The sequence below is a fragment of the Typha latifolia genome, chromosome 9 (genome assembly GCF_019914945.1).
Source record: "Typha latifolia isolate L0001 chromosome 9, TyphaL0001v2, whole genome shotgun sequence".
Taxonomy (NCBI): domain Eukaryota; kingdom Viridiplantae; phylum Streptophyta; class Magnoliopsida; order Poales; family Typhaceae; genus Typha; species Typha latifolia.
In genome coordinates this window covers 2,275,398-2,288,090 of record NC_133094.1, presented here as the reverse complement: position 1 = coordinate 2,288,090, position 12,693 = coordinate 2,275,398, and the positions used below count along the sequence as shown (strand labels likewise).

The 12,693-nt window shown below is 36.4% G+C and overlaps 1 protein-coding gene across 2 annotated transcripts; it reads right to left on the bottom strand.

Annotated features, from left to right (window-relative positions):
* Positions 1 to 809: 809 nt before the first annotated feature.
* Positions 810 to 10,749, bottom strand: LOC140794589 (organic cation/carnitine transporter 4-like). 2 transcript variants are annotated; one of them, XM_073146676.1, is made up of 3 exons: positions 10,571 to 10,749; positions 3,420 to 4,533; positions 810 to 2,091 (listed from the first exon to the last, which is right to left on the bottom strand). In XM_073146676.1, exons 2-3 carry the CDS (start codon positions 3,805 to 3,807, stop codon positions 935 to 937), a joined length of 1,545 nt encoding a protein of 514 aa, XP_073002777.1. In that variant the 5' UTR covers positions 3,808 to 4,533; positions 10,571 to 10,749; the 3' UTR covers positions 810 to 934. The 2 variants fall into 2 exon arrangements, with proteins under 2 accessions (XP_073002777.1, XP_073002778.1); XM_073146677.1 differs by having other exon boundaries at positions 3,420 to 3,974.
* Positions 10,750 to 12,693: the final 1,944 nt, after the last annotated feature.

Here is a 12,693-nt window from a genome sequence, read left to right as displayed (position 1 = left end):
GACTTCCGAATTGAAGGGAAGGATGAATGAGTTAGAGACTGAGTCTTGATGTTTCTGAGGGTAGAACTGGAAACTATTCTGTGGCAAGCACAGGTATGCTGATAAATGGATCTGGACTGCTGTAGGCCTAATTGTTTTGTTTTGCCCTGCAGTATTTGACTAGTGTGGCAAGGTGCCAAAGCATTCATCTGAGGACCTAGATACACTCTAAAGAACGGCTGCTTGCTACTACAATTTGCCATACAAAAGTTCGGTGGGTGTGCCAAGTATCTATGGTGCCCGACTGTAGGTTGACTCCTTTGTGCAATCTATGTTTAGATTAGATATATACAGCTCAAATTTGGTTCAGGATCCCAATTATCTATTGCAAAATTAGTTGACTCTAAATTTAGAGGGGTTAACTATTTTTCATTGTCATTTAGATTTAGGCACTTTTATCTATAAATTAAGGATCTCTGGTTTATTACCACACATTATCATATTAAGTATAACCAATATTATAGTATATATTTCTTACGGTATTACTAATATCATATATGCCGGATCTTTTATATTTATTTTCTTATTATAATTAAAAGTTGGAGTAAGAGAAAACCTTCTATTCTAGTATTGCAACCAAATATATATAAATATATATGAAAAAATCTCTCCCTACATCATAGATTAAAATAAAAAAGTATAATACTATCTATAAATAACTATATTATTCCCATAATATTTCAATGGTGTAAGCTGTCAAATATCTGGCTAATGTTGTTCTAGTTAAACATGAGCACTTTTAAAGAGAGTAATTAATTATTACTTAAAAATAGCTAATAAGATATTTATATTATTCTCGCAAATCAATCATTCTTCGAGGAAAGAAGACAACAATCAAAACAAACCCCTAAAACCCTCAAAAGAAAATAGATTTTGTTTCTCAATAAGAACACTTCTACTTGAGGCTTTCCCTCTCCCCCTCTTCCATCCCTGCCATTGTATCATACAACGGCCGGTTCATCGTCTCCGGCAGGTAGAACACCAGAGCTCCTCCGACAACCCCGCACGCCCCAAACACGGCGAACGGCAGCCGGTCTCCGAGAACGACGACGAACGGCGCCAGTATCGCCCCCATCTGCGACGCCTGAGCGGCGCACCCGAGTGCCGCGCTTCTCACTACCGTCGGAAACAATTCCGCCGTGTAAATGAACAGCAAGTTATACGTGGCCGCCATCCCGAAGATTCCGACCACACCGCACACCATCCTTACAACCTTCGTTGCACCAGATTCCCCTACCAAACTCCCGGCCATACAAAACACTCCGCTGAGCAGCATCGTGCCAATGCCGAGCGGCTTACGTCCAAATCTGTCCAAGAGGACCGCCGTCAACGTGTACGCCGGCATCTCGGCTAGGGCGTTGACCAGCACGGTTAGGTAGAGGTTTGTCTTGAGGTTGACCACGTTCAGGCTGAGTCCGTAGTACACGACAGAGCACAAGAAGTTAATGGCTACGGAGAGGATGAGACGAATACGAGTCAAAGGCGAGCGGAGGACGTCAACTATTGACCCAGAGAGGGTTTGTTCCTGTTCCTGTTCCTGTTCTTGTTCTTGTTCTGGTTGGTCGTCCAGTTTGAGGGTGATATTGCTGGGGATTTGCTTATTATTTTGGCGAGCGATATCATGCATGACGTCCATCGCCTTGGTGATGTTGCGGCGGACGAGGTACCACCGGGGGGACTCGGAGACGAAGGGGAGGACGGCGATGAGGAAGAGGAGGGAGGGGAGGGAGGAGACGAGATAGAGTTGGCGCCAGGACTGGAAGAGGTAGGCGATGCAGGAGAGGAGCGCGATGCCGCCGGAGAAGAAGTAGAAGGTGGACATGCCCGCGGCGCCGCGTTTTGTGGGACCGACGGGCTCGGTGGCGAGGATGAAGGCGCAGAGGCCGACCCCGCCGTTGCTGAAGCCGGTCAAGAGGCGGAGGAGGACGTAGGCCGCGTAGGTCGGAGAGAGGGAAGTGAGGAGGCCAAAGATTGCGTTTAGAGCACACACGACGGTGAGAGATCCTTTCCGGCCCAGGAACGAGTCCGATAGGTGGCCGAAGATTCCAGCACCTAACAAACATCAATAAAACACTATCAAAATTATAGGGAAAATGAGGGGTACGGTTGCAAAATACTGAGTAATTTATTTCCTTAATCAATACGTAAGTAGATGAGGAGTTCTAAAAATAAGTAATTTATTTCCTCAATTTCTAGTAATTAAATACTTTCTAATAAAATGTAAAAAGACATAGTTACATAAAACAAAGTTAAAATAAAGTTGAAGAGGAGAGGGTACAAAATGTAACCTTCTAATAAATATAGTGCTTGATTTAAGTCGGTACGGCAGCATGCAAATATTGTCCTTTGATAGTAGTTGTAAGTCAAAGATTTCGGTGGTAAGGAAAAGTTTTTAACCAAACTAGAAGGCCTTTTTTTTTTTTTAATTTTATCGAAATAAATTTGTCCCTCAAATTTATTATAGAATTTAATTCACTATAGTTCTAATAAAAACACCTAATAAATTTTTTAGTTAATTGCTAAAAAATTAAGTTAAAGAAATTTATATAACATAAAATACTAAGCAGTTTAGCGTTTTAACACCAGACAAAAATACTGAACTAATTATTATTTTTGCCTAGGGATAAAATACCGATTAGTTCAATATTTTTGTTATATCTACAATAAATTAAACCCTATTTAATAACAATTTTAAGAAGTAATCTATTTTGATAGAAAAAAAATTAGAACAGTAATTGTTTGGTCAAAAACTCGGTAAGAAATGCATGTCTGCTTGTCCTGTACTAGATCATTTAATAATAAATTTAAGGAGTAGTCTGGTAAAAAACCATTGTAACAGTGCTAATTTCGTCTTTTCACCTCGGTAAGGAATGCATGTCTGCTTGTCCAGTACTAGTAATTATAATCCAAAACAGATCTGAAATGGGATCTAACAAAAATAAATAAATAAAAGGACAGCGTACGAGTGGAATTTTCAGATAACACCCTAATGTTCAAGGAAAAGTTACAGTCCGAACCCTACATATTCACTATTTATACATCGGGCCTAGTTATGAGCAAAGACTCCTACGAGAAATAACAGCTGTCCTTGTTGTCACTATTTATATATATATATATATATATATATATATATTCTTATGAAATGAGCAAAACAACACTCTATATTGATGTAAAAGAATAAGAGCTGAAACGTTTATATGAAAAAAAAAAATTAATAACTCAGTTGTCCGATCCCTAAAAGAGAAAATAAGTGAGCCTAGAAAAGCCTTTTCGTGCAAAATGAACATAATTTTCTTTAGATATAAAATCTTTTATAATTTTTTTATAAATATTTAAAATTTACTAATAACGAGGGGACGGAAAAAAGAGATTTAGCTCACCGATCATACAACCGGCGAAGAAGGCAGCCTGAGCCACGCCCACCTTATACCTCTCCCCGCAGACCAACCCCCACTCGGCCACCGTCGACGACCCGGTCCCACCGGCCCATTCCCAGTCCTGGCCGGGCACGCACGGGTCAACTCCGGCGCCGCACCGGCCCGGTCCGATCCGCAAGCAAACCCGCTCTGGCTCCCGGTCGGCGAAGATCATTGCCATCGTGTGCATCGCCTCCAGGGCCCACGCCAACGACGTCAGCACGAAGTGGCGCAGCTGCCACCGCCCGAACTCGCCGGCGTGGCGGCGCAGCATGTCGTCGACGCCCATCGTGCTCCCCCCGCAGCCGCCGTCCGGTCCAGCGGAGAGGAGAGGCTCGCCTTTGGATTCCATGCGGTTTATTTTTTGATGAAATAGATGGAGAATTCTATATTTATGGAAGCGGCGGTAATGGTGATGGCGTTGTGGTGTGGTGCTCCTGCGGGATTAGTTGGTTAACTTTTGTTTGGGCTGTTCCTATGGTTATCCATTTACGTCGCTTCCTGGATCACTCACTCTATCTGTGCTTTGAGTAGTGAAAAAGATCTTTAACTGCTTACCAATTACCATGCTCTATGAATTCGATCGTAATAGTAAATGTTGGGATTAATACTTAGTAACTAAAACGCTATGTGTATATTTCGGCTGAGGCTCTTCAATCTACAAATAAATAAATAAAAATTAGATGAATAGAGGGAACCTTACTTGTAGACATTAATTATTATCTTACAAAATGCTTTATATATGATGGTAGATGCTTTTGTGATACGATCTCCCGAGGAGGTTTAATCCAATTTGCAATTGGTTCTGGACTGAACTGAGGGCAAAACTTTTGAAAATATTATGAGACTTCTACCAGTTGGATGTTCTTAAAAATTGGATATAAGTTGAGTTTGGGCGCGGGGCTTCCTTCCTGATAATTATAGCTCTTGGAAAAGAGCTTTCTATGATGTGTTGTCCGGCTTTCTTGATAATTCAGGGATCGTTGTCTATCACCCTCCTCAATGGTGTGCCGTGAAATATGAACATCTCCTGCGCTACCTATAACTTCTGTGGCCACATTGTGTTGGCGGTAACAATCTGATTCCAAAGAGTCACAATTAATTCGATCAAAATAATATAAATAACTTACAGATTACAGAATATAAAATTCTGAATAGTCGAATCTAATGTTGGACACTATCTCCTTAAGACTAATTCGCCCTCCACTGATTGCTTCTGGAACAGTGGACGTCGGTCTCCTAGGATACAATGACTGCCTTGCACTGGAAAGGAAGCAGCTTTCTAATGCCTTAATTGAACCTGAACTGTTCGGATGCAGACTCGACTCTAGAAGGAATGAACCAAGTTGTCTTCTCTGATGTTGTGTTTAATTATGCAGACTGACAGCCTATTTATAGAGGTAAACAGGCTTGACGAAAAGATGCAAAATGTCACCGAATGGATGCACCATTTCGGGTAAAAAACTAATTTATAGTTACACTGTGAAGGGATGCACCATTTGGGTTGGGTTCAACCAACTAACTGATTGATTAACTGTTTATCGAATGCGAACCGAACCGAGCCGGGCGGCGCGTGTGTGTGAGTTGAGTTGCATAGTAACCTTTACCCACAAAATAGGTACCTCTTTTAGGGCCCAAAGCCCATAAGAAGTTTGTTACTTATATACCATATTAACATTTCTCAAATATCCAATATGGTACTAAACTTTCTTTTCTTTATTTTCAATTGCCATGATACCCACTTTAGAGCCAATTTTCATTCACTTCTCTTCATGGATTTGAGTAAGTGAATATTTGACAATAAAGTACACTTTGAGCTAAATTAATTCCACCATTAAACCATCATTAATAATGTGTGGGCCCCACTTAAAACTTAGCTCAAAGTTAATAAAATTCATGTCAAAAACATGAAATTACTAACACATTGTCCGCGAAGTGCATGAATGCTTACATTGAGATAAGCTAGAAAAGCCTTATCGAGTAAGACTTACCCTCTCCAGCTGCTAGGTATGCTCAAACCTCACTTTACTCAGTTGGCATGCGTCAGACGGTTCTCCTTGTCAACATAATCTCTAATAGCAAAACATTGGAGGTTACTTCTAAAACTTTCTCAGCTGAACTCAAGTGACAGATTCTAGCAAATTGAAAGTGATTATTTTATTTGGAATGTCTACGCATGCATAATCTTTTCAAGTCACCATGAACATACCCTAGTAATATCAACATCATATAATCCATAATCTTAGTAGTAGTCCAACGGTTTTACTCCCATAATTCATGGATCCTTCATCAATTACTATGCTTTATCTTGCACTAAAACAATCATTCACTGCATCCCCAAAGATATATTGAAACAGCTTCATGTCTCATTTTCTTCAGCAATATCATTAGCTCTTCCAAATCTCACAACATCCTTTCCCTTTGATCTTCTTTCATGAAACATAAACATTTTGACAAACAATTTCAGGTTTTAAGTTAACCTCTATGGTCAATCTTCTACTTGAAGAAGTGAATTACTTCATAGAGGAACTGGTACAATTTTGTTAATGTGTTTGCCAACTAAGTACGTAGAATCACCTTGCCTATGTTGTATATTCTTGTACTCAGTTCTTCACAATCACCACAAGATATCAAAAGAATTATAATCCAGCATTGCATAACCAGAGTTTAGATAGAAGTATCAAGTATGATCATTAAAGCAGGCATCACTGAGAGAAAGATAATATAGGAGAATAAGCAAAAAAGAGCATATTCGTATCAACTCAGCAAATCTAAGAAACCTAATCTTCAGCGATCTAACCTAAAATTCATATCTTGACATCTTCATTAACCCATTGCCCAACTTATCATTCATTATATAATCTACAAATCCTATCAACATTGGCAAACTCCAAGATCTCACTACCATCTTCTCTCACAATATAAGATCTTAACCTAGAAATCATATGAACATTCACAAATCAAAAATCCATCAACCAATTTGTCGTCCATTATAAGATCTTAACCTAGAAATCATATGAAAATTCACAACTAAAAAAGCCATAAACCAATTTGTCATTCATTATAAGATCTTAGCATAAAAACTATATCAGATTTTCTGGAGTGCATCAGCCAAAATCCCTGAAAGAATGTTTTTCAGGGACATAGAAAAGACTAACTCATCGAATGAATCATAATAGACAAATTGTAACAACTTGACAAATTAGAGTGATAAAGAAAAAGATTAACAGGAACAAATCAGAAGGAACCATACCAAGTGAAGGGGAAGAATTGAAAGAAAGGAGTTTAATCTATGGAAAATCAATCTTTACCGAACAAATTACCCATCCTATCAACATTTATAAACTTCAAAAACTCATTACCCATCTTCTCTTGCAATATAAGATCTTAACCTAGAAATTCTATGATCATACATAAAAAAGATCTTAACCTAGAAATCCTATGATCAATCATAAGATCTTAACATAAAAAAGATCTCGACAAATTCAAAAAACCTATTATCCAACTTGTCTATCATTATACAAGCTCATGTACGAATTTGATCAACATCTATAAACTTCAAAAACTCATTACCCATCTTCTCTTGCAATATAAGATCTTAACCTAGAAATCCTATGATCATACATAAAAAAGATCTTAACCTAGAAATCCTATGATCAATCATAAGATCTTAACATAAAAAAGATCTCGACAACTTCAAAAAACCCATTATCCAACTTGTCTATCATTATACAAGCTCATGTACGAATTTGATCAACATCTATAAACTTCAAAAACTCATTACCCATCTTCTCTTGCAATATAAGATCTTAACCTAGAAATCCTATGATCATACATAAAAAAGATCTTAACCTAGAAATCCTATGATCAATCATAAGATCTTAACATAAAAAAGATCTCGACAACTTCAAAAAACCCATTATCCAACTTGTCTATCATTATACAAGCTCATGTACGAATTTGATCAACATCTATAAACTTCAAAAACTTATTACCCATCTTCTCTTGCAATATAAGATCTTAACCTAGAAATCCTATGATCAATCATAAGATCTTAACATAAAAAAGATCTCAACAACTTCAAAAAACCCATTATCCAACTTGTCTATCATTATACAAGCTCATGTACGAATTTGATCAACATCTATAAACTTCAAAAACTCATTACCCATCTTCTCTTGCAATTTAAGATCTTAACCTAGAAATCCTATGATCATACATAAAAAAGATCTTAACCTAGAAATCCTATGATCAATCATAAGATCTTAACATAAAAAAGATCTCAACAACTTCAAAAAACCGATTATCCAACTTATCTATCATTATACAAGCTCATGTACGAATTTGATCAACATCTATGAACTTCAAAAACTCATTACCCATCTTCTCTTGCAATAAAAGATCTTAACCTAGAAATCCTATGATCATACACAAATTCCATGATCTATCACCCAATTTGTCATCTGTTATAAGACCTTAAACTAAAAATAGAATCAAATTGACAAGAAGAATATTTAGTCAAATCTCTGATAGAGTTTTTATTAAATGATCATAACAGAAAAGTCATTAACTTGGCAGACTAGAGAGCCTTCCAGTGATAAGGAAAAAGATCAACAGAAACAAATCATCAGGAATCATAACAAGGGAAAGAGAAGAACAGCAAGAGGCGAGAGAGTTCAATCTATACAAAAATCAAATCTTTACATAATAATTCGATTACCTAATTGCGAAGAAGGACAAATTGGACTGATCTAGAGGTATTTGGGAAGTTTCTTGGAGAGATTTGAACAAATCCACAAGTTCATAACCTAAAATTCATATCTTGACAATTTCAAATTCCTTTACCCAACTTGTCTTCAATTATACAAGCTAGAGCTACAAATCCTATCAACATTGATAAACTTCAAAATCCCATTACCCATCTTCTCTTCCAACATAATGTTTTAACCTGAAAATTATATGAACATCCACATATTTCAAGAACCCATCAGTCCATCAACCAATTTGTCATCCATTAATAGACCTTAACCTCAAATTCAAATAGATTGATAACCTTGAAGAATATATGTCAAATCCCTAATGGAGAACTATCAGTGACATAGAAAAGATTAGCATATATTATTGAATGATCATAGCAGACAAATCATATCAACTTGGCATATCAGAGAGCTTTGTGGTGATAAGGAAAAAGATTAATGGAAACAAATCAGAAGAAACGATAACAAGGGAAGGAGAAGAAGAGCAAGAAGAGCAAATATATTGAGTATCAAATCTTGAACTAAAACAAATGGAACTGATATGGAGGGGTCTGGAGAGTATATTATTTGAAAATTCTACAAGAGCTTAACCTTAAAATCATATCTTGAAAACTTCAAAAACCCATTAACCTATCTTCCATTATACGATATTGATAAATTTCTGACAATATTGATAAATTTCAACAACCAAGCCATCTCTTGGAATACAAGATCCTAATCTTGAAATCATATGGGCATACACAAATTTCAAGAACCCATCAGTCCATCACCCAATTGTCATCCATTATAAGACCTTAACCTAAAAATCAATATCGCAAACTTCAATAATGCATCAGTCAATTCCCTGACAGAGTCTTCCAGCAACATAGAAAAGATTAGCAGCAATTATTGAATGGTCATAATAGACAAGTCATCAGTCCATCACCCAATTTGTTATCCTTTATAAGACCTTAATCTAAAAATCCAATCAATATGACAAACTTCAAGAATGCATCAGCCAATTCCCTGATAGAGTCTTCCAGCAACATAGAAAAGATTAGCAGCAATTATTGAATGGTCATAATAGACAAGTCACCAGTCCATCACCCAATTTGTCATCCTTTATAAGATCTTAACCTAAAAATCCAATCAATATGACAAACTTCAAGAATGCATCAGCCAATTCCCTGATAGAGTCTTCCATCAATATAGAAAAGATTAGCAGCAATTATTGAATGGTCATAATAGACAAGTCATCAGTCCATCACCCAATTTGTTATCCTTTATAAGACCTTAACCTAAAAATCCAATCATATAACAAACTTCAAGAATGCATTAGCCAATTCCCTGATAGAGTCTTCCAGCAACATAGAAAAGATTAGCAGCAATTATTGAATGGTCATAATAGACAAGTCACCAGTCCATCACCCAATTTGTCATCCTTTATAAGATCTTAACCTAAAAATCCAATCAATATGACAAACTTCAAGAATGCATCAGCCAATTCCCTGATAGAGTCTTCCAGCAACATAGAAAAGATTAGCAGCAATTATTGAATGGTCATAATAGACAAGTCACCAGTCCATCACCCAATTTGTCATCCTTTATAAGACCTTAACCTAAAAATCCAATCAATATGACAAACTTCAAGAATGCATCAGCCAATTCTCTGATAGAGTCTTCCAGCAACATAGAAAAGATTAGCAGAAATTATTGAATGATCATAATAGACAAATCATATTAACTGACAAATCAGAGAGCTCTGCAGTGATAAATAGAAAGATTGATGGGAACAAATCAGAAGGAATCATAATAAGGGAAGGAGAAGAATAGAAAGAAGAGAGGAGTCAATCTATGCGTACCTAACAAATCGATTGTCTAATCTTGAAAACAAATTGAACAGATTTGGGGATTTTCTTGAAAAGATTTGAACAATTCTACAACATCATAATCTAAAACCCAGAGAACTTCAGAAACAATTACATGTACGATCCTATCAACATTGATAAACTTCTCTTGCAATATAAGATCTTAACCTATAAATCATATGAAACGAAAAACAATTTCAAGAACCCATCACTCAATTCGTCATCCGTTATAGGCCCCCTTAACCTAAAAATCTTATCATATTGGCAAACGCCACGAACGCGTTGATCAAATCCCAAGAGAGACTTCCAGTGAAAAAGGAAAAGATTAAAGGAAACAAACCAGAAGGAATCGTACCAAGGGAAGGAGAAGAACAACAAGAAAGGGTTTCGATCTATGAAAAGAATCAAATATTTACCTAATAATCGATAATCTAATCTTGAATAAAACAAAATTAAACTGATTTGGACGAACCTGGGAGGTTTCTTGAATGCTTGAACGAATCAGACTCACCTGAGCCTCCTTACGGATGAACCTAGGAGGGATCACGGAAAGTTATCGGGAACAATGTGATCTCGGAACTCGGAAACCCTATCCTGAGCCTTCTCTCCGATCTCCTCTTCCTTTCGTCTTCTTCCTCTCCTCGTCTCTCTTCGCTTTCCCGCTCTTTCTTCTCTCTCGCTCTCAATCAAATAAAAAAGAAAGAGAAAAAGAATGACCTGTTGATCTCTTTATGGCTATATTTATAGAGAGGAATACGACCGTTGGGAGAAACGTGCGAGTTAACCGATGTGATTTCTGTGTCAACCTCTATTTAAGTGAATATTCAATTTAAACCCTGAATTATCACTATTTATAATCACAGATTTTGAGAAATTGCAAAATAACAGCCTACCTCTTGACTATATTACAAATAAAGTCCTCTTTTCGTTATTTACAAACCGACCCATTCATTTGCTAATAATTATTCACCTATGCTTTGTCATTACAGTATGATACTAAACCTTGTCCAACATGACCATAGCTAATTACTCTGCATTATATGCCTTATACTGCCTGATTGGATCATAAATATTGATTTATAATGATCTTAATTATATGGTATCGATCATTTTTGGGTCTTAATGATATGTTCTAGTTGGAGGACAATCATTTATCCTCTGAAAAACATCGTTAATTTCTTGTTAGAAATACTTTATTTTGTATTATATTATGCTTGATTGAAGCAAACTCAACGCAGTTAAGCTACCAAATAATAATTGTCTATAAGGCATAATTCGTATATTTTACTTTAGATTACATTTATGATGGATAATATAATTAGGTCAACTAATACTTACTAAAAAAAATATCTAACATAAAGCATATCATTTTCTGTGCATAACAAACATAATATTATTAAGACCGGCCTCAGTGGACAAAAGGGATTTAAGGGAGGGATTGTATATTATTCAACTCGAATTCAGCTTATGCTGCTGTCTCACAAATTAAAGGTGCCTGGGAAGCCTCACACACGAGTATTGCTAACCTATGGAAGACAGTATGAAAAGGTTCTGAAACTATCTATCGCAATTCATTCGGCAGCACTGCCTGATGGGAGTTCTCTCGGTTCGTATAATACTCCACAAACGAATGCCGCAATTAGATATGATGTGTCCTCTTTTCCTGAACAAATCCAAAAACAATCAAGCACGTACCTTCTCATCTTTGTACTTCTCTAGAGCTTGGTTCACGCAAGCACTAAGGATTCATTTTGCGCATTTATCAGTTACCTTTGTATGAGTGGGTGATGTATTTAAGTAGTAATCTATTGAAAGAGATCCTAGGTTGTGCCTTTAAGGATGTGGTTCATATGGAAGGAGAGGAACGCAACTCTTAAGTCATGGATCAAAGCCTCTCCCCGTTGCATGTAAGATGTAAGCATCCCAGAGGTTGTGGACGTGAGTGGATTCGCATGCTGGGCCAATACATCTTGGAACAGGTTGGGTCTATCTACAACAACTGCATCAAAGTAGTGAACGCCATTAATACAACCTTCGAGCCCATGGATTGGTCTATCTACAACAACTGTCCAAAAAGTTTTCCTCTATCAAGATTATCTATACCACTATATTGTAAGGAATGAATCAGTGACCACATTCTTGTGTAATGTTTGGATTCATTCTCACAAAAGAAAAAGAATAAATAAAATAAAATAACTTGACTTAAATAATAGCTATTTTTATTCCTACTAATATGTACCAAATTTCTTATGTATTATATTTGTTTCTAATATAAAAAAATAGTATTGAAAACTCGACTATGTAATAGAAAATTCAGGAACCTTTAGACATGATTCCTAATTTTTTTTATACATAAAATATTTCTAATTTGATTACTAATAATAAACAATATTTTAATTGATTCTAAGTGATTAGAGAAATTGGCCTTCCTAATAATTTTTTTGGGCTCCACCTTAGTTCTAGTAATCCAATCATAATATATAAAATATATGGTCCCATATAGTTGGATTAGAACATTTGATGAGTCTACAAATTCGAGATTGCTTGTAAAAATGCGAAGAAAAGACATCATAAAGAGTACGTAAAATGATTTGAAACAAGTCCCTTTAGGATTTTAATAGATTTTAAGAAGGA